Source organism: Rattus rattus, chromosome 11, assembly GCF_011064425.1.
Source record: "Rattus rattus isolate New Zealand chromosome 11, Rrattus_CSIRO_v1, whole genome shotgun sequence".
In the NCBI taxonomy this organism is placed as follows: Eukaryota; Metazoa; Chordata; class Mammalia; order Rodentia; family Muridae; genus Rattus; species Rattus rattus.
The window spans coordinates 95,042,689-95,063,267 of record NC_046164.1 but is presented as its reverse complement, the minus strand read 5'-3'; the positions used below and the strand labels follow the sequence as shown (position 1 = coordinate 95,063,267).

Sequence of the window (20,579 nt, the reverse complement as noted above, 5' to 3'; positions counted from 1 at the left end):
GCCTGTGCTATGTTCTGGATATGTACCATGGGATATGAACACACACACACACACACACACACACACACACACACACACACACACACACACACCATGTACATACACCATTAATAAATTAAAATTACAGTTTAATCACCTAGAGTCCAATGTTCCATATCCAATTCTGAGGCTAAGACAAAAGAATGACCAGAGATGGCGGGCAGTGCAGTGAGAACTCAACCCAGGAATGACGGAATAGCAGCGACATCGTAAACACTGTGCACCATTATTACAACTTCTGTTGGTGGGGTTGCTTAACCCTCAGCCTGTGAAGAACATGTGTCATGTCTTCTTTCAGATGAGGAGATAAACGAAGGCACAGACATGTTCTGTGACTCGGTGTCACACAGACTGCCACCTCCGATTTCAGAGCCCCTGTGCTTCGTCTTTGGACATACGCAGAAAGAACTGAGCCGAAGCTACTTCAGTTTGGATCAAGTTCTAGATCCACCCCTTAGTCAGTTGCCCACGTTTGTTCAGACAGGATGATGGGTTTGCCAACACTGCTTTATTACACTCACTCATGTCTCTTCTCTCTGTTAGCCTGTATTAGACCTTTAAGGATTATATTTGATACGTTTTTGAGCTATTACATTTATTTGCATGCATGTCATATAATCAATATTCTGCTTTTGTTTAAATAAAAGAATGCCCTTCCCCATGGTTTTTAATCAGTTGGAGCTGTCCCAGTTAAGGTAGCTGTCAGCTGTAGTATGCCTCTGGTCACTGGCAGTGCTCAGCAATATGGCGCATGTATTTTGTTTCATTTTTAGTTTTTTAGAGATATGGTCAGGCAACAGGTAGTTCAAGCTGGCCTCCAACAGCTGCATAACCAAGGACGTCCTTGAACTTCTGATCCTTTTGTTTCTACCTCCCACGTGCTGCACTTGCAGGCACGCACCACCAAACCCGGGTTCATTCAGTGTTGGGTGCAGAGCTCAGACCTCGGGGCTGGTGAGATGGCTGAGCTAGTGACGTGTCTTGTAAAGCCTGCAACCTGGCCTTGGGCTCTGTGACACACATGGTGAGGGAGCACAGAACCCAGTCCTACAAGTCACTCTCTGCTGTCCACATGCATGTTGTGCTGCATGTGCACAGCTAGCATGTGAGTATGCATATGCACAGCAAAGCCAACCACAAAGAAGGTAAGGTCTCAGGTCTTCCTGCAGGCTGGGCAGGTGCACTGCCCAGCGAGCTCCTCCCCAGCCAGAGCTCATGATGGACAGATGCTGCAGAGAAACGCCCAGGCCGTGTGGAAATGGAAGCTTAGGTTAAGCTCTCCTCTAAGAGGACAGTCAGTTAGTTGTGATTCCTTCTCCATGTATTTCCTGAGTACCTGCTGTGTGCCTGATACCGAGGGTGCAAAATATATGTGGTTAAGCCAATACCATAAGAAACCAGCCTTCACCGAAGGATTAAGGGAAGGCATACGTAAGAGAATATTACTCATTTTTGTTAAGAAAAATGAGTAGAAAAGGGCAGGTGTCAATGATATGTTAAGCAAACTTGAAAGGGAAGAAACAAATAGGAAGGTTGAGTCTAATGTCTTTCTCAATGTCTGAGAAGGGAGGATTTGGGGGATTGAAGGCCACTTGTTATAAAAGTCCCATAAGAATAGTGAAATCATTTGCTATTAAGGTATGTAGTAAGGCTAAATTAATTCAATAGAGAGTAATTATTTTCTGAAGTATTTTGCAACTCTTGGAACAGCTGTTCCTTCTTTTATTTCCCCAAACTCGTAAAGGTGGTTAACCTTCCCATCCCACACTGTTCCTGTGCGAGTGGAGGGCACGCGAGGTTGCTGCTGCCTGGGCAGGGGTTGGAAAGGCAGGGCCACTGTGGCCTTTCTGCTCCCTGGGTGCCTCATGTTGCTCATCTCTCACACATGTCCCAGTTTGTCTTAACAGAGAGTCATAGTCACTAGCCGGGACATGATGCCTAGGTGGGCGGGGGATTCCCCATGGTGTTTAAGTCATAGTTGTCTCTGAGTTTGGCTGGCATGTTCCCGATTAGTTTACTAACAATTGGTTTTTTTTCTTCTTATGCCATATGCTATTCCATGATTCATCAGCTTTGAGTCTGTTGCCTTGAAGGTGAAACAATTTCTTCCAATGTTGATATTTTAAAATCTCATAGATAACAAGCACACACATATGCAGAGTCCTTTCAGAAGTTTTAAACATTTGGAGATGAATGAATTAAGCTGCTACAAATGGAAAGGAGTGTGTGAAATTATAACGGTTCTATCCAGCCGTCTTTGTGAACAGCTACTGGACACTGAAAGGCCACCATTTTTCTACTATTTTTGTTTTTCCTTGTGAAATTATTGATGGTGTGCATTACATATGATTTAAAAATTTTTAATTTTACTTAATCTTATTTTAATGTTTTGGGTTATAAAATCTTTACCTGGGAAAGTGAATAAAGTTTGACGTTCAAATTAGCTGTTTCTATGGTAATTATGGAGTCTTCCTGTGTTGAGTGAGCAGCAGTGTGACTCTCCAAATCTCAGGAAATCGCCTGTAAGTTCCCGATGTAAACAATAACCTCCCCAGTGTTTGCATCCAAGCAGAGCAGTCTTCCTGCACGGACACCTTTTAAGCCTTTAGAAGACGAGCCTCCTGGTCGGTGCGGACCACATTCACTGTCTGTGGACAGTTCTCATGCGTGTTCCGGGTGCATTGAAATGTTTTAGCTGCCTGTCTCATACTCAGAATGCTGGTGACTTTTTTGGGGGGTAATTTCATGGTCTGAATGCACGTGAAAAGATCCTTGTGAGTTGTATGATTGGAAAGACATTTTCAAATGATCCTAAATTTCAGCATATCTGTTTTTCTCCCCCTTACCTGGTTTTAGCTCCTCTTTGGTTCAGGTGTGCTGGTGTCCCTAAGCCTTTCTGGGCCTCAGCTGGAGAAAGTGGTGATTGACAGAAGCCTGGTGGGGAAGCTCATCTCAGACACCATCAGTGATGGTAATTATACCCGTGTGCAAATCAATTGCCCACATTAACAGTGGGGTGGGAGAAATACTTTGTCAACAGGTAGGCTAATTATTACCACTGGGGACTTGCAAATACAACAAGTAATTGCTTGTAATAGCAGACTTACAACCCTTGGGACCAATACAGGCTTCAACTAATATTTAATGTCTGTGCAGTTTACTTCTCGTTCAGTGTTAGACTCAGAGTCTAAGCACTTTCTGATCTTTCTTTTACATTTTGAAATATAATTTTAAAATAAACTTTTTTCATTCATTAAAATGATTTCTCTCTTATTGACAATTAAAAATTTTCCAAATGAATTGTGTTTAAGTGTAGAAGTATGCTGAGGCAGGCAGCTATGTAATACCCTGAGAAGTCAGTGCCACATACACTAGGGAAGTCCGGATCCAATAAGTGACAGCACCACACATGGTTGGTACACAGCACATTAAAAAGATTTTTGAGCCATTTATTGAGTAGGAAGTTTACTGATTTTTTTTTTTTTTGAGCCATTAAAGGTTCCATGCTGGGTGCCATTCTATTTAATTCAAGAAAGGGACTATATAAGATATGATCATTTTTATTCTAGGAGGTAAAGAAAGTGAGACTGAGCCACTCAGGAGAGTGGCCAGGCTTACACAGTTGGTAAGTGGCTGAGCCGAGATCTGAACACAGGTTCTGACCTTCTTCTTTTCTGCTGACTATATATTATATGCTGACTATAGGTTTTAAGATTCTGTTTCTTTATTTGGGGCAAAACCAGTCTCAAAACAGGCTATACTGTCACGAAAGACTAAAGCCAGTGTCTTAGTTTGAATAAGAAAGGAGATGTGGTGTGGCAGAAAGGACAGAGGTGAGAATAGAACCCCTCTTTCCTCTGTACACAAGAAGCATTAAGCATTTGGAGTACAGTCAGACATAATCACGGAGCTCTAAGAAGGAAGTCCCAGGACATCATCATCACTAGCAGCAGCACCTAGAGTAACAGGTGGGGGATGGCTGTGGGCGTGGTGCTTCCTCCAGCATGTAGTGCGGTGCCAAGGGAAGTCCGTTCGAGTTCTGGTCTCAGCTCATCAGGAGCCCTTCCTTGGCTTTGCACATAGCAGTGTCTATGAGGGCTCATGTTTACGTTGTTCCGTAGACTGAACAGGGAGCATCAACAGCCTTCTGTCTGAGTTGTCTCTCTTCATGTGTTTCTTTCACATGTGCCCAAACAATGCACTCTCATGGGACACGGTAGTGATGCAGTTGTTGGCAGCTCGCCAGCTCCTCCACTGTGGGGCACTGCGTGTGCTTCCAGAGGTGGAGTGGAAAAGTGTACAAGATGTTAAGTAGTTTCTTTTTCTTCTTCCTTTTTTCCCTAGGAACAATTCACATTAACAGTGGCTCTTATAAGACCCGTGATATTATCTACCCACTTAAATTCTTTAGTAATAAAACTGCAGAAATATTTTGTCGATATTCATTATTAGATAGTAATTTATATAATATACACATTTAGGTATAGTGTATTTTGTTTCATTTAGTTTGTAAGTCTTCAAAAGAGGGATTGCAGATGAAAATTTTTAAATAAAAAATTTAATTTGGTAGAGAACACTGATTAGTATCAATCCAGTTTATTCTCAGATGGCTTTTTAAATGTTGAAGCAGTACATAAACAAAAAGAAAAGTATCTTTTTATGCTCTTTTTTATCGAGACGGGTTCATATTATATATCCCTTTGCCTGCCTTTGCCTTCCACTTGGTGGGACTAAATATCAGCCACAGCGCCGGCCTCTCCTATGTGTGTTGGCTCTGTTTCCCAAATGTTCCCTTTGTTGGTGTCCTCCAGCGTTAGTTTATGTGGAAATAGTCACTGAAAAAGGGGGATACCAAATGTACATGGTCGTGTTGATGGTTATGTTATTTCTGATATTTTTAATATCATTCAAATATACTTGGGAGATGTTAGTAACTTTAATTAATATTTATTTTCTGATAGCATCTTTTAATAATAATTTAACGTAAGTGTGTTAATTTGTTCTAACTTGGAATCATTAAATCATTGTTTTAGCTCTCCTTACAGACAGTTTCATCATCTTATCATTTCTGGCACAAAACAAATTATGTTTTATTCAGTTTGCAAAGAAGATGGATTCTCTTGATGTAAACAAGAGGTTGGAAAAGCTCTCAGCCTTGGATTATAAGGTAGAATTTCAATGTCTATAGCCATATTACTACCTATTATAGATAGCGACTCCAGAGGACGGCACAGGTCGTGGCACTGTTTTTATTCTTGAGCATTTGTGGGTTTGAGGAAGCCCGAGTGTGCCTTTGTACCTCACCTGTGGTGAAGGCCTAACGATGGCCTATTTAATATTTAAGCTCATGGAGTCAAGTCGGCTTGTTTCCTAATGCTCCTATAGACTGCACTTCTCGGTCCCTGAATATCCACGTAGCTGCTGTGGATTCCACAGTGAGAAATGAAGGAAGGTCTTTCAAAGACTAATAGAAAATATGTTAAGTACTGGTAAGACCCTTGCATCCCACCTGACTGGAGGACACATCTCTGTGAGGTGTGTCAGTCTTTCTCCTCTGCTAACGCCAGGTAATTTGTTCTCTGTATCACGGACTTTACATCTGCTAAGACAGGATTTTTATTTTAAATGACGTGCTTAAATTTTTCATATAACGTTCTGACTGTAAGGCCCCCTCTCTGCAAGGGTGAGCATCTAATGCATTTTCCAGGCTGTTTCAGTTCAAGGCGTCTTTTCAGCCCTGACCTGTGTTTGCAAGATTGATCCAGCCTCTGTGACGTGGATTTGAGACAGTTCACTGTTCAGTGGGAATAGAGCTGATATATACAGGAGCCATGCACGTGGATGCTGTCCTCAGGCGGGCGTAGCAGCAAAGGCAAAGCCAGCCCTGTGCCTTGTAATTGGTGTGTGCGCTTGGATGCTGACTTTTGTACCTGACTTTCCGAATTTTGGAATTTCTATTTATTATGATTGGGCTGATGGTGGCATAGGATAGATTTAATTTGCTTAATAGAAATATCTGTTCTTATAAGAAAGAGTTTTAACATGGAAAGTCACCTGAAATAAGTTTTTCACTGTGCTAATAAAATATAATCTGGTTTATATGCCCAATTTGTGGAGCTTCTATAAAATTTACATGATAATAATTTTCTCTACCTACTAAATTATGATATTCATTTGCATATTTAGTAAAAAATTAAAGATTCCCTTTAACATTCTTATAGCACTGTTTTTTCTCAAATAGTTAACTTAGATTGATTTTTTTTTCTTTTCTTTTCTTTTTTGGAGCTGGGGACCAAACCCAGTGCCTTGCTGCTTGCAAGGCAAGCGCTCTACCACTGAGCCAAATCCCCAACCCCTAGGTTGATTTTTAAATGATGTTTCTTCCCTAATATTGATCTTTAAAATGTATCAGTATTCATTAGCCGAAGCACTTTAAAGTGTTCTTTACCTTTTGATTTAAGATCTCACAGGACAGTTCCTTTGTTAGAGGTGTGATGACTAGTGGGCAGTGTCTTCCTGACTGAGGAGTGTGGTGATATGAGCCCAGGAACCGACAGGGTGTCAGCCTGTCTCAAAGAGTGTGAAGCACAGGTCTCGTCTTTGGCCTGTGCTGCTTAGATGGGGAATTAATACGTTATTTCTACCTTTGGACTTGGCAAACGACTGGCACTGCGTGTCACTGCTGCACAGTACACTGTACCCATGTTTCCTTGAAGAGACACGTGAACTTCATGTCTCGCTTCAGTATTTGAATCATGTGATAACTAGTGATCACCAAATAACAAGTGATCTGCATTCTACAAAACTAAATATGCCAATCTCTCATTTTTAATTTGACTTTTTCATCTAGGAATTTGCAACATTCCCTCATAGCAATGTCATGGCAACGTCATGGCGAGTCCACCTAATGTGATGTACACTTCTCTTTATGTATTTAACAATTATGGTTTTTCTCTCAAAAATGAAGAAATTACAATGATCACATCGAAGACCTGACTATAAGTCTTTAAACTTCAAAGCATACAGTGCATCGGTGTTTTATCAGTGCCCATTTGGACTTTACAGCAAGGACATGTATTGAGTATTAATAATTCTGACTTTTCTTTCCAGCTATACCATAATTTAATTATTTCACATTGAAATAATTTTGACAAGAAGAATTTCAGGGTAAATATCCTGAAAGTGTTGACCTTTAACAAGCTTTTCTGTCCACATTTAAAAAATCTAATTCAGTTTAACAGTTGAGGGACAGCACAAGGAGTTAAATGTTTACCATGAGAGAACAACACTGGTAATTACTTTGATTTTAGTTCTTTTTGATGTGTATTCAGAGGATGAAGAGGTCAATAATATTATGGCCATGCAAATAGAAAAGAGTTTCTTTTGACCATGTTGGAAAAAAAATAGCAGAGGATTATTAAAGCATTAACCTTGATTTTAATGGCCTTGGTTGAGTGGTGAGATCACAATTTGGATGAGCCTGATTATTTACTAAATACAATACATAAATGCAGCGGGTTCTTAACACCCATTGCACTCTGGCATTATCGCATTACTGCCATCCTTTGTTGCCTTGCAGACAGGAATATGAAAGCAATCTGTCATGTAGTGAGACTGGCTCCAGAAGCATTTCTCTGATAAGAAGACCCCCTGCCCTTTGCTAGTGTCTGGTCCAGTAGGCTTAGCCATGCGCTTAATCCCCAGAAAGTGGTTCGATTATTGCTGACCAGCAATGGCAAGATAGTTTTTTTTTTCCTTCCAAGCTATCAACCTTCCATTAATTCCTTAAGCAGAAATACGGTGCAATCTATATTTCCTTGGCATGTGTCACCCAGATGGTGCCGTGCTTATGTTTTCAAATAACCATGTTCCAAAATAACATAGTTTGAATAATAAATTTGACAAATCCTTCCTAAGAAAGAGAAGTGTAATTCTCAGAAGCTGCATAAACTTTCATGCACAACGCCATGGCTTATCCCTTTTATGCAGAATATGTGGGCATACGTCTCATATTCTTTTAAGAGATGTTTGCCTTGAGTTGCCTTCCCTTTTATTGTTGTCAGTCATTGTTAACATCTTATGTCTTAAATAGTGGTGAGACAGTCTTGGTCAGTAGTACTGGACGTGTCATTTACTGCAGCTGATCCCAAACCCCGTGTGCAGGTCGATGCTGTCAGGCAACCATGACTGCACATTTCAGTATTGATTGGAATCGCTACATCTAGTTCTTCCCTACTCACATTTCTCTTTTTCTTTTCCTCTGCTAAAAATTGGGAGAATTTGAACATATGTCTTTTTTATATATGTGTCAAAAGAATTTGGTAAATTCTGACACCCTTGTAAGCACATGTTGAAGATGCATGTTTACTTGAGTTATTACATTTACAGATGCCTTGATTTTCTTTTGAAATAGTTTATTTTCATCCATTAAAAGAAACGTTTTCATATGTTTTGTTTGTCTGTTAACCATTAGATTTCCTACCATGACATACCTGGCCCAGCCACCAGGACAGTAGATCGTCACTTAGCCATCAACTCCACTCAGGATCTAGCTGTTTGCTGGTGGCCTCTGCTCAGCGATGACGCTTGGCCTTGGACTCCGATCGCTTCTGAGAAGGACAGAGCCAATATGCTGCTTCTGGGCTTTACTCAAGGAGGATTGGAGGTAAATCTAAAACAAATGTATACATTTTTATGAAGGGAAAATAAAATAGTATTACTGGTTTTTCTATTCTGAAATATATGTGAATTCATTTCAAACCTATAATTTATATTTTAAAATATTCAAAAAGGAAATAGAATATAAAATATGATCTTAGACGTATTGTAACTGGAGCATAAGCCGACAACTCTAGGGCTGAAGTAGTGCAGTGGCTGAGAGCACAGGCTCTGAGGTTCAGGCGCTGGCCCTGACGCTGCCTCGCGCTTTGCTTGAGTGAGTTACTAACTCATGCAAGTTAGAGTTTATTTGTAAAGTAGAGTTAAACTGATGAAAAAAGCCTTTGCATTATAGCAATACTCAGAGACAACAAACTTGGACTGACACTGTTTGTTGAGGATTTCATGCCTGGAAAAGCTATGATAGCATTCACCCTTAACAACCATGCGTCAGAAGCCCATTGTGCGAATGCCCCTGTGAAGCTGCAAGGAAGGCTCCCATGGGAGCCCTGGGAAGCACGTGTCCCCGGCCACGTCAGTATTCTCACTTTGTCCCTCACAGTGCTGTGGTCTTTTGAATATCACAGAGATGAACCTGTATGTGTTTTCAGTGTGTCCCTATATAGACACAAACTTCTGGGTTTTTATAATTAAAAAAGAGTTCTCTCCCTTTAAAAAGTTTCGTTTTAGCTGGGTGAAACAAGTCTATGTCAATATTTTCCTCTAAAGCTTTCCGACTTTAAGAAGTACTTCTCAACATTGGTGTTCTAGGATAAAATGAGTAGGTCTGTGCTTTCTCTTTCTCCACTTGCATAAACTTTCAGTCTTTGAGTCATTTATTTTAGAGACTGGTTGTTTTGTCTGGTTGGTTGGTCTTTAAATGCAGCCTACAGATAGTAAGAAGATAGCAACAAGCCATGATCCTCCTGCCTTGGCTTCTTGAGTGTGGAGTTTGAAGGCATGCGTTACATGTCCAGCTTTAGGCTGCCTTTTAATATTGACGGGGCCTAGTACGTACGTATGTGTGTATGTATGTGTGTGGGTATGTATGTGTGTGTATGTATGTATGTATCTGTGTGTATGTATGTAGCTATGTATGTATGTGTATATATATGTCTTCCTTTAAGAACTGACCTTTCCCAATTCTTCTGCAGTAAGCTTTCCCAGTTCTGTGTTCTGGCTTTGGTTAGGTCACTTAAGTCTAACTGGCTTTAGTTTTCTTATTTTTACAATAGTAAATTTGACACAGATTACGTTCACCCCAGGCTGCTGGTAGCTCTAATGTGCACAGGTGTGGGTGCTAAAACACAGATCTGTTTTGACCATTTTTACTCAGTTCTTTAGTATGTGTTGAATACAAACTCAGCTTGATCCAAACTTGTCTTGACCAGCCTTTCTAGTGTTGTTTTCTCATATAAATCTATGCTCTGGTCAGATGAATTTATTCCCTGGCTCAGTTTTCCCATTTCCAGTATCTGTGGTGTTTCTGCCTGAAGTAGCCAGCAGCTTTAAGCATGATCTTGCACAAGCACAGTGTTTCACCCCAGATGACAGGTGTAAGAAAGACACTGCTAGCCTGCAAGGGCCTTAGGTTCTTACCAAGGAGAGACAAATGTAAAATAAGTACAGGACAGTGTCAGTTTGCTATAGGTGAATGTAAGCTATAGTGGGAGCCATAGGGAGTAATTGATTCTACTTACAGATAGTAAGATTAAAGGATCTACTTTATAAATGCATCTGTATTGGTTTTTATACATTTGTATATGATGTGTGAATATCACTTTTGCTGCTACTGGGAATAATATAGTCTTGAACCTCTTTCATGCTGGGTGCAAACATTCTACCACTGAGCCATGTCCTAAGCCCACACATGTTTTTGAACCACTTATTGCTTAGTATTCTCTCTTTTGCTTTGATATTTCATTATATGCAATTTATTTTCCTGGCAAGGGTTTTTGTTTTAGGATTTGGTCCTTTAAATTGTCTATCAAAATTCATCTGTTCAAAAATTTTTTTATTTTTTTCCAGAAACTCTTGTGAATTCACTCTGCAAAAGCTAAATGTTTTTAAGGGGGGGTTGCTTTTCTTCATATGGAGACTTAATCTTTAACTGGAGCATATTTAGCGTGTCATGAACTAAAGCCACCAGTTGCTAAAGTCACAGTAGTCGGGACTGTTCCTTCAGCCTTCTCCCACTGGCAGGAACAGGCTTTTTAAATAAACCTCCGGCGTAGTGAGACAATATGCCCTTAAGTTATAACCCAAAAGAGAAAGTACTCTTCTTAGAGAATAAATTGAATAAGTTTTGAGTCTGTTAAACTATAGGTTTTTAAAATGCATTTTTCTTGTAAGCTTCATCAGAAAAGATAATAAGCTCTTATTTTGACAGTGGCAGAATCCTAGAACAGTAGTTCCTTCCCTGGTAATGCATTGCAGCCGCCTGCAGAGCTCTCGAGACCAGGCCACCAGAAGACTTCTGTCAGACCCGGTCAGGAGGGGCATCAGTAATCTGTTTTGGGTTCCCTAGGTGATCTCCTGTACATCCAAGTTGAGACCCACTGCTTTGCAGCAAAGTTAAAAAGATGAAAACGGAAGCCATCTTTTTTGTGTAACAGACTACGGGAGGGATAAAGCCCACATGCTGCAGCAAAGGAGAGATGGACAGAGAGAGTCTAAGTAGAAAATTGGCTTACCGAGCTGCTAAAAAATAAGAAAACAAAGGAAGCAGAAATCAACTCTCTGTGACCAAATTATCTGTCTTCTGAGGGAAAACATTTTAAAAATTATTTTATGGATATTAGAAAACGCCTGGTCCAATTTCACACCATGAAGTTCTAAACAAATATTGTTTATCTTAATTAGAAGCATAGAGCAAGGGGAATTATGTAATCTAAGAAAATGATTCTTTTGAAAAAGTGTGTGGTAAGTAATGTAGAGAAAGGGATTTTTATCAGCAAACTCATTAAGAGTCCATTTTCCGGGCTTGGAAATGGCTCAGTTGCGTTTCAGATTTGCAAGGCCAAGTCAAAGCCAGGTGTGATCCTCACACGGGGGGAGCTGGAGACACAGGGGCCCCAAGGCTCCCTGAGCAGGCAGCCTAACCCAAACTGTCAAACACCAGGTCCTCATTAGAGAGCCTGACTCAGAAAAGCAAGGTGGTTGTCCAGAGGACTAGCACCCTGCAGATCTAACACCTCCTGGACATACCTACACGCCCACGCTGCACACATCCATGAGCTGTACATACATGTATAAGCATGTTTTAGCAGCTTATGTGTGGATTGTCATGTGCTATATGGAAACATCTTCATTTGCATTTCTTTTTACTCACTTTACCTTGCCTCAAGAAGTTTTTATTGTTTTCTTGTGTCTTCCTGTTGACTTTGATGAGAATGTGACTACAGCTCTTGTGACAACAGATCGCTCTTCCCTTTTATGCCTATGCAGCTGCTGTAGCTTCTGTGATGTGTAGATCTGCATGTGGTGCTCACATCAGCACATCTACTGAGAGACTGCATGACTTTGCTCACCAGACTAACCACAGACACATACACAGAGCTACTTAATCCTAGGAATTGTTAGATCTAGATTAATAAAACCTCCCAAACATATTTTCTTTATAAGATGCTTTGTTGTCTGTGTTTATTTGTTGTTTATTTGGTTGGAACTACTAATGTAGTCCAGGCTATCCCTGAGCTCTCAGTTGTCTTCCTGTGCCTTCACTGTGCGAGGGTTCAGCAGCACTGCCATACCCACTGTCTCAGATGGATGAAGCATTGTTTTGAGGCTCTTTTTAAAAGAGCAGTAACTGATGGAAAAGGATTTATATGTCCAACTATTAGTACATACAATTTGGCAAGGAATTCAGAAAATATTACAGATATTTTCAATAGAAAGGCCAGAAAGGCCACCATTGATAACGAGATGCACCTGTGTTAGCTTTGCGCTAGGTATATCTAGGGAATGTGAGCTTTGTATTTTTTTCTAAATACTGGCTTAATTTATATGTATTACAAAATATAATGCATATAAAGCAAACCACAAAATTAATGCATCATTTAATGAGCTATTACAAGCAAAACACCCTTGGAATCAGCAGCCAGGTGAAGAAACTTTGCAGCCCGCTAAGCACCTCCGTGTGCTGTATCAATTTTAGCTGTAACTCTGTTCCCCAAGGGAACCGTTGCCATCGGTTTTAGCCACTTTCTTATTTGCTTCACGGTCTTTACCACCAGTGTGTACACTCCCAGAAGACAAAGCATTGTATCCATTTAGAGCATTCCAGGGTGTGTCTTAGTCTACAAGTTCCCACTAGTCTGTTTCTTTCCTTAAAGGTTTCTGTTGCAACTGTAAGGTCCTTGGGCTGGGTCTTGCACGGCTCTGTGAGTTATAGCTTTGGTGGCCATCTCTAGAGCAGGTGTTCTTAGCATCAGGCACATCCTTTCAGGGTCACTTGCTTTCTTAGCTATTTCTGTTTTTCGATGTTAGCTATTGATGTTCAGTTCCAAGGTTCATGGCTTCATTTACAAAATGGCAATTTTATAATTAGATAATATCATTTTCATTTATTATTTGGACTCTTTTGTAAAATGACACCTATATTGCCATATATAATAAATGCATTTTCTTACCATTTGTTGAGATGATAAACTGATCTATAATGAAGGTGTTTGATTTTAATTTTTAAAATAGCATTATTAATTCATAGATTCAAACATTCTATTTTATGTTCATAAGTTGTAAGTGTATCTTTTAGAAGATTAGGTTACCCCATTTTTTCCTAGCAAAAGCATCTTCAAATTGTTCTCTTTTGGTATGATCTCAGCAATCTTGGCAGATTCCCTGCTGTCTGGTGTGTGGGCGGGTCACACTCATCTTGTACATTGCCTGTCCTAGGCTGGAATCAGCCATTTCTCCAAGACACTATTTCTTTTAAGTAAAATGATATTTTTGAGTCAAAGTCAGGCTATTAAGGACATTAGCTTGTTGTTTCAGGGTTGGTTATTGTCTGAATTTCTTTGGTAGCAGTATTTGTATTTATATATAAAGTCTGGTTTGTCCATGTGGACACTGCAGAGTTCTGAGGTTTAATTCTTCTCTATAACTGCTCTGTTCTCATTTTCTATACCAAGCTCTTGGTTTACAGGAGTGCGGGATGAGCTAGATCACATAAGTGGTTATCCTCCATGTTCTGTCTCACACACATGCCCTGTGGGGATAACCATCCCAATCTTACTACTGTGGCTTTCATTGTTGAGGAGATTCTGTTTTTTCCAGGTCTCTTGCTCATTTCTCTCCTCTCATTTTTTTTTCTCCTCTCATTTTAAGATAGTCTAAATTATTATGATATATTTACTGCATATAATTATCCCTTTTTAAACTCCGAATCTACTTGTTCGTGGGTAGTTTGCTTTGCTATCTAAAAAAATTGTCTGTAGTATGTGGAGATTTAAAAAGATTAAAAAGTAAGGTACCATTGCTGCTACTTTCAAAATCAGGGATCTGTGGTAAAACTTGTGATTAGAACTTGAGCTCCGTGTTCAGTCTTTGTGTTTTCACTTGTATGTATTGATAATGGGAACTGTTGTTGAAAGACTGCTTTCTTCATTGGCTTGCCTTTGCTCTTTGTTGAAAATCACTGGGTTTCTATTCTGTTCATTAAGTATTTGCTTATTCTTTGATGAAGTAAGTCTTTGATATATCGTATTGACTACTATAAAAAGTAGTTTTATAGATGGGAAAACTGTATGAATACGAACATGTAAGAGTACAGCTTATCCATACATGAAGTCAAGATGTAAGGATGCTCATGCTTCCTAGTAGACTTGTCACCTTCCTAACCCTTCTAGCTTATTAGCATTTATGCATCATCATGCACAAACGTCAACGCTAGAGAATGTTAGAAAATGGGAATGCACCTACTTAAAACCAAATGCTACTTTTTTTTTAACTTTTATTTGTTTATGTATGGTGTGTGTGTGTGTGTGTGTGTGTGTGTGTGTGTGTGTGTGTGTGTATGTATGTCACAGTGCACATGGGGAGTTCAGAGGAAAACTTGTGAGGTCAGTTCTGCCTTTCACCACATGGTTTCAGGGGATCAAACTGAGGGCATCAGGCTTGTTGGCAGGTGACTTTGCCCTCTGAGATGTGTTGCTGGCCCAAATCTCACTGTTTTTAGATGCTGTATTTGATCGGATATGTGGTGCTAGGGACTCTCATTCGCCACCCTCTTGTAGTAAGAGTGTTGTGAATATGCCTGCTTCCTGTGGAAATGTATTTTGTGTTCTGAGAGAGAGAGAGAGAGAGAGAGAGAGAGAGAGAGAGAGAGAGAGAGAGAATGAGAATGAATATGAAAGACCCTGTGCTGCCTATAATTTCAACTAGTCTAGTGACTGAAGAAGGAGGGCCACAGGTTCAATACATTCAACTGAGTGAGACCCTATGTAAAAATTTAAATAATAGGCTGTAAATATAACTCAGTGGTAGAATGCTTGCTAATCAATGGGATACCGTGTTCTCTCCTGATCTCTCTCTCTCTCTCTCTCTCTCTCTCTCTCTCTCTCTCTCTCTCTCTCACACACACACACACACACACACACACACACACACACACAGGCATGCATGCACGCACGCAAGCTTAAATCAGGCAAATAAAAACATATTTTATGGTACATTTGGAGGGTGCAGTGCTATATAAAAGACTAAAGTATATTTGTGTGACTTTCTTAAATTTCAGAAGAATAAATTGAGCAAAATGAAATTACAGTGTGAGATAGTTTAATAACATTTATGCAAACCTATAAAACAATGATTCAGTGTTCTTCCCGACTATTCTAGACTGATAAACAACAGTATACATAAGGATAAATACCAGATTCGTAACAATGTTGCCTCCAGAGTGGGGTAGAAGGAAATGGGCCTGGCAGGCTTCAACTTATATGTGATATTTTATTTTTAAAATTGAGGCAAAAAGATAGTATTTCCTAAAGCTGTTTTTCACATATTTTTCTCTCCACTTTTATGTGTGTGTTGAATGTTTCATAAAAAGAAGTAAAAATAAAATGTACTTTTTATCTTCTGTTCCTAAAAATTCTGCAAAGTGATGGAGAGAATGTAGATTTCGGAATAAATCCTAGTGATAAGCTAAGAACTTCTGGCTGCTGCATAATCTTTTAAGTAACCTGTTTACCTACTGGTGAAGGCTTCAGTGCCAGCAGAGGCCTCTCTTTAAATAATTTTCCTGATTTGCATATTGGGTGACTTTTAAAACATTCATGAGAGATACCCTCTCTAGCTGAACATGAAACTTGAAGATTTGAGCCAGCCTCTAACTCACTGATTTCTTTTCTGCTCTTTGTTCTTTCTGAGTTTGAAGCTCTCTTTCTCTAATGGTCATCAGTCAGACTGACTGATAAGGCTTTCTTCTCCTGTACTGTTGCTGGGTGAATTTTATCTAATTATTTTCAGAGGTGTGTGTGTGTGTGTGTGTGTGTGTGTGTAAATTTGGGATTATATGTGTGTGCCACCATTCCCTGACAAAGTTAGCTTTCTTTAAAGAATGAAAATGAAGGTTCATCAGAATGAACGTCCAGTTGGTTTTACTGAGAGGAGACTGACTTAAACTTGGCTAAAACCATTTTCTTTAGGACATTTTAGAAACTCATCTTATTGTTTCTTCTGCTATTTCTTAGCCTGAATTTTTACATTTTTAACATTTTCTACTACACAGTTTGAATGTACTCACATGCACAAACACATGCACAGAATTACTGGGCCAGGATCACCCGTCTTTTGGAATGAAAATCTCCTCTACTTGCCTACCTCTGATGCCAGATACCTCTCGTTGGCATTGACGGTTTAAAATAAACCAAATAGAACTGCCCCCTCAAAAGAAAAATTGCAAATATTTTTCTCCTGCTTTCTTCATGTTCTTTCCTTGTTGAGTTTTTGTCTTCCTGTGAAAGCAGAGAACGTTGCCTTGGATTTTCAGACTTTCTTCTGACTTGTCACATTTTGAATCTTTTCTTTTTTATTCCTCAGTAGTTTATTTTATTTAGAATATATTCGGTGCCTTTTCGAGCCACTGTCATGTACCAAGTACAGTGATGTTGCTCCTGAACAGATGAAATGCACTGAGTATCAGCTTCCAATCCCGTCTTCTCCGGTTGGAGGCGTTCTTCCACGTGTAAGTCCTCAGTAGGAAATACAGTTCTTATCCAGGGATCACTGCCTTCCACTCTTTGTGTTGTCTGTAGACAGTGCTAAAGGAACCGGACTTGGCCTTCAGGACCAATGATGAGAGTGACTACTGCGGCGGGTGCTTCTGTTCCTTGCATATTAGATGTCATTTTTAATTCCGTAGCCATCCTACCACATATGTGAATACAACCTTTTCAGAAGAGAAACAGAGATGTAGGAGGCAAGCTTGCCTAGGACCTTAGGACTCGAGCTGGGGCCCGCGTACTGCTTCTCCTCTCTGGTGTTGATGTTGGAGGGACAGTTGGGTTCAATCATGATCAAATGCAGCAGCCAAGTAGATAAAATACTTTTAACATACAGGTATTTTGGCTATTCATGTTGACAGATCATTCTGAGAGTTATAAACACAGCTCCATCTGTTCTTTATATAATTCTGTCAAGAGTCCAAAATACTAGAGTAGAGAGTAGTGGTAGGTGGGCAGTATTAGCCTATATTTGTGTAATTTTTGTTTTGAAGGGACAGTTTTATTTTGTTCATTTTAAAGATAATTTACCAATTACATTTCGAGAGTACACGATTTTCAGAACAATTTATCTGACCTAAGAATGAAGCATCCTTAAGGACAGTCATCTACCAGGACTTCTTCAAATTTCTGCTGTCCTGTTATGCACAGTGGCCCTTAGAGTGCAGGGCTGGCAGAATGGCTCAGCACAGGCCTCCCTCTTCACCTCTTTCTTCTTCTTCCCTGTCTGGGGACTCCTCCCCAGGATCACTGGGTGACCTGCGTAGGTCAGCAGTATCTGTCTCTCTGACTATCAGAGTTCTTATCCCCAGAATATAGATTTATGGCGACGGCACCTGTTTTGTGTCACTGAAGTGACTGATGTACATGAGGAGCAGCGTGGTCCAGATTTGGAGAGTTAGCTCAGTCATGAAAAGCTGGCCCTGCTCCCACAGAGGGCTGCACTTCTGTCCCAGGCCTGCACTGGGAAGCTCACAGGTTGCCTACCCCCAAGCCAGTGGTATCCTTAGTTATACTGTGCAAGACATCTTTTTCCCGTAAGTGGATAGTAACAGTAGTAGCAAAGCATGCCCTGAGTCCTGTCAGCGAGGGCCTCGAGAACTGGTAGAGAGAAAGAAAAACCCAGCCACCACCAACAAACAGAACAAAACAAAGACTTGGAAACCTGAGTCGTGAACTCTGATCTCTGAACCCTGAACCTTGTAACTTGGAGACTGCTGCCATCCTACTAGGCCCTTTTATTGAGATTGTCTTGGTGGGAGTTCATATTTCCCTCAATATCTCATAGCCCTCAGTTTCCTTCAGTTTGAAATATTCAGTGCCAGAGGGCTCCACTGGAAAACCCCAGTGTTCTAGAGGGCACCTCAACTAGCAGTGCAGGGCTGTACTCGCACTGCGTTTATAGCTTTAGAAAAGTTACGGTGAACTTACCGTTAGCACGGTTTTTGCTCCTCCACAGGTGTAGAACAGTATGAAAACCACAACATAGTTGTGTTTCAAGCTTATAGTGAAAATAAGGGCATAGGACTACATAGCTAAGACAGAAGACTACACATCATAACATGCCCTCGGGTTGAGATATCACAGAAGACTACATATCATAACATGCCCTCGGGCTGAGATATCACAGAAGACTACATATCATAACATGCCCTCGGGTTGAGATATCACAGAAGACTACATATCATAACATGCCCTCGGGTTGTGATATCACAGAAGACTACATATCATAACATGCCCTCGGGCTGAGATATCACAGAAGACTACATATCATCATAACATGCCCTCGGGTTGTGATATCACAGAAGACTACATATCATAACATGCCCTCGGGTTGTGATATCACAGAAGACTACATATCATAACATGCCCTCGGGTTGAGATATCACAGAAGACTACATATAACATGAGCACAGGCTGAGGATGGGAAACACTTATGAAGGTAGGATTAGAACGTAACCCGGTGACCCAGGCAGACGCAGAGACTCATAGCCACCAACCAAGGAGCACACACAGGCTGGTCCTGTGGCTCCCACTACATGTGTAGCAGAGGAGGCCTTGTCTGGCCTCAGTGGGAGGGGATGCCCTTCGTCCCGTGGAGGTTTGATGCCCCAGAGAAGGGGATGCTAAAGGGGTGAGGTGGGAGTGAGTGGGTGGGTGGGGGAAGCACCCTCTTAGAGGTGAAGGGGAGACAACATTTGAAAAGTAAATAAATGAAATAATAAAGAGAATATAACCTGGCTGGAAGGGCTTTAGAACCTAGGATACTTTAGTCTTCTTCTGTACTCATTACTTTCCTGTGAGCGTGATAAAATATCTGACAAAAACAGCTTAAGGACGGAAGAAGGGTTAATTACAGCTCACAGTCACGAATACGTTCATCATGGAGAAGGCCTGGCAGCCGGGCCTGAGGCAGCAGCTGCTCATGTAGCATTGCATGCAGACAGCAGAGAGCAATGGACTCTGAGTTCCAGGCTACTTGTCCTTTTCCCTCAGTTCAGGACCCAGCCATGGAGTAGCCAGCACCACCTGCAGTTAAGGTGGGTCTTCAGTTAACCCAGCCTAGGCAGTCAGCCACAGGCAGCTTAGTTCCCTTTCTTCTGGTGATTTAAACATCGTGACCAAAGCAACTTAAGGGAGAAAGCGTTTATTCTAGCTCATAGTTCAAGGCCTAGTCTGTCATGGTGGGCATGAGGCAGCGGTCACGGTCAGAACAGTGGGTACACTTAGACTTGTACTCAGCTCACCTTTCCCTGCTTATCGAATGCTGGATCCCTTGTCCACGGAAATGGTGCCACCCATAGTGGGCAGGTCCTCCCATACCGGGCAGTGCAGTCACAGCCGTTGCTCACAGACGCTCTCAGAGACACTTGCCACAGGTAAATGCCAAGTTCTGTCAGGCTGACAGTGGCATGTGCCTCCTAGGCATTTCCCAGTGCGTCTCGAAATTCCCTCTGCCAACAAAGTAGGCCACTGCTCTTTAATTTGCCCTCACTCAGATTTTCAGGACATGATAAATTGTTTTTTGAAATAGCCTCTAGTCTGATTGTTGCTGAAGCCTTGTTCCTGTCTGAAAAGCCTCCCAGGTCCTGGCATTCTGATCTCCTGATCTGCTCTGACAGCATTCTCAAACTGAGCTCCTTCGAGGAGTGATTTAAGAAAACCTTAAAGACCACATTATCAGCAACCCTGCTTGTCTTGGAACCAGCTTCCTGCATGACTTTCCTTACTGCTGTGTCAGCAAACTGGACAGAACATCCTTTAGAGACGGTAGCCTGCCTTCGAGGGCATGGCAGGGTAGTTGGGCTGTACTGTGATGCAGCTGTCTGCATTGGGACTGATTGCTGCTCCCCATCCCCCCCCCCAGAGTATCTACTGCCTACAAAACGGCTGCACACGCAAAGCGGGAACCTCTGGGGAGGCTTTCTTAAATGCTGTACAACCAGGGTCAGCGTCCAGCGCACACTAAAATATTTGCTAAACAACAAACAAACGAAAGAAAGAAAGACAAGGGAAGGAAGGAATTTGGTGTGACCTATTATGGTATATTTTGTACTAGGCAAGGGATAAAATTTAAATCATTAGTTTTTTGCCATTAAAAGATTTGAACAGGAAAGTGAACTCAAAACCGTGCTGTTTAAAGATTGAATTAGTACTGCG

At 40.9% G+C, this 20,579-nt stretch overlaps 1 protein-coding gene across 1 annotated transcript in view; it reads left to right on the top strand.

Annotated features, from left to right (window-relative positions):
- Wdpcp (WD repeat containing planar cell polarity effector) overlaps nt 1-20,579 on the top strand; it is a 225,911-nt gene that overhangs the window by 52,906 nt on the left and 152,426 nt on the right. Inside the window, exons 7-9 of the mRNA XM_032916336.1 lie at nt 2,896-3,010; nt 5,073-5,206; nt 8,513-8,704. Coding sequence (XP_032772227.1) covers nt 2,896-3,010; nt 5,073-5,206; nt 8,513-8,704 — 441 coding nt within the window. The remainder of the gene's footprint in view (nt 1-2,895; nt 3,011-5,072; nt 5,207-8,512; nt 8,705-20,579) is intronic.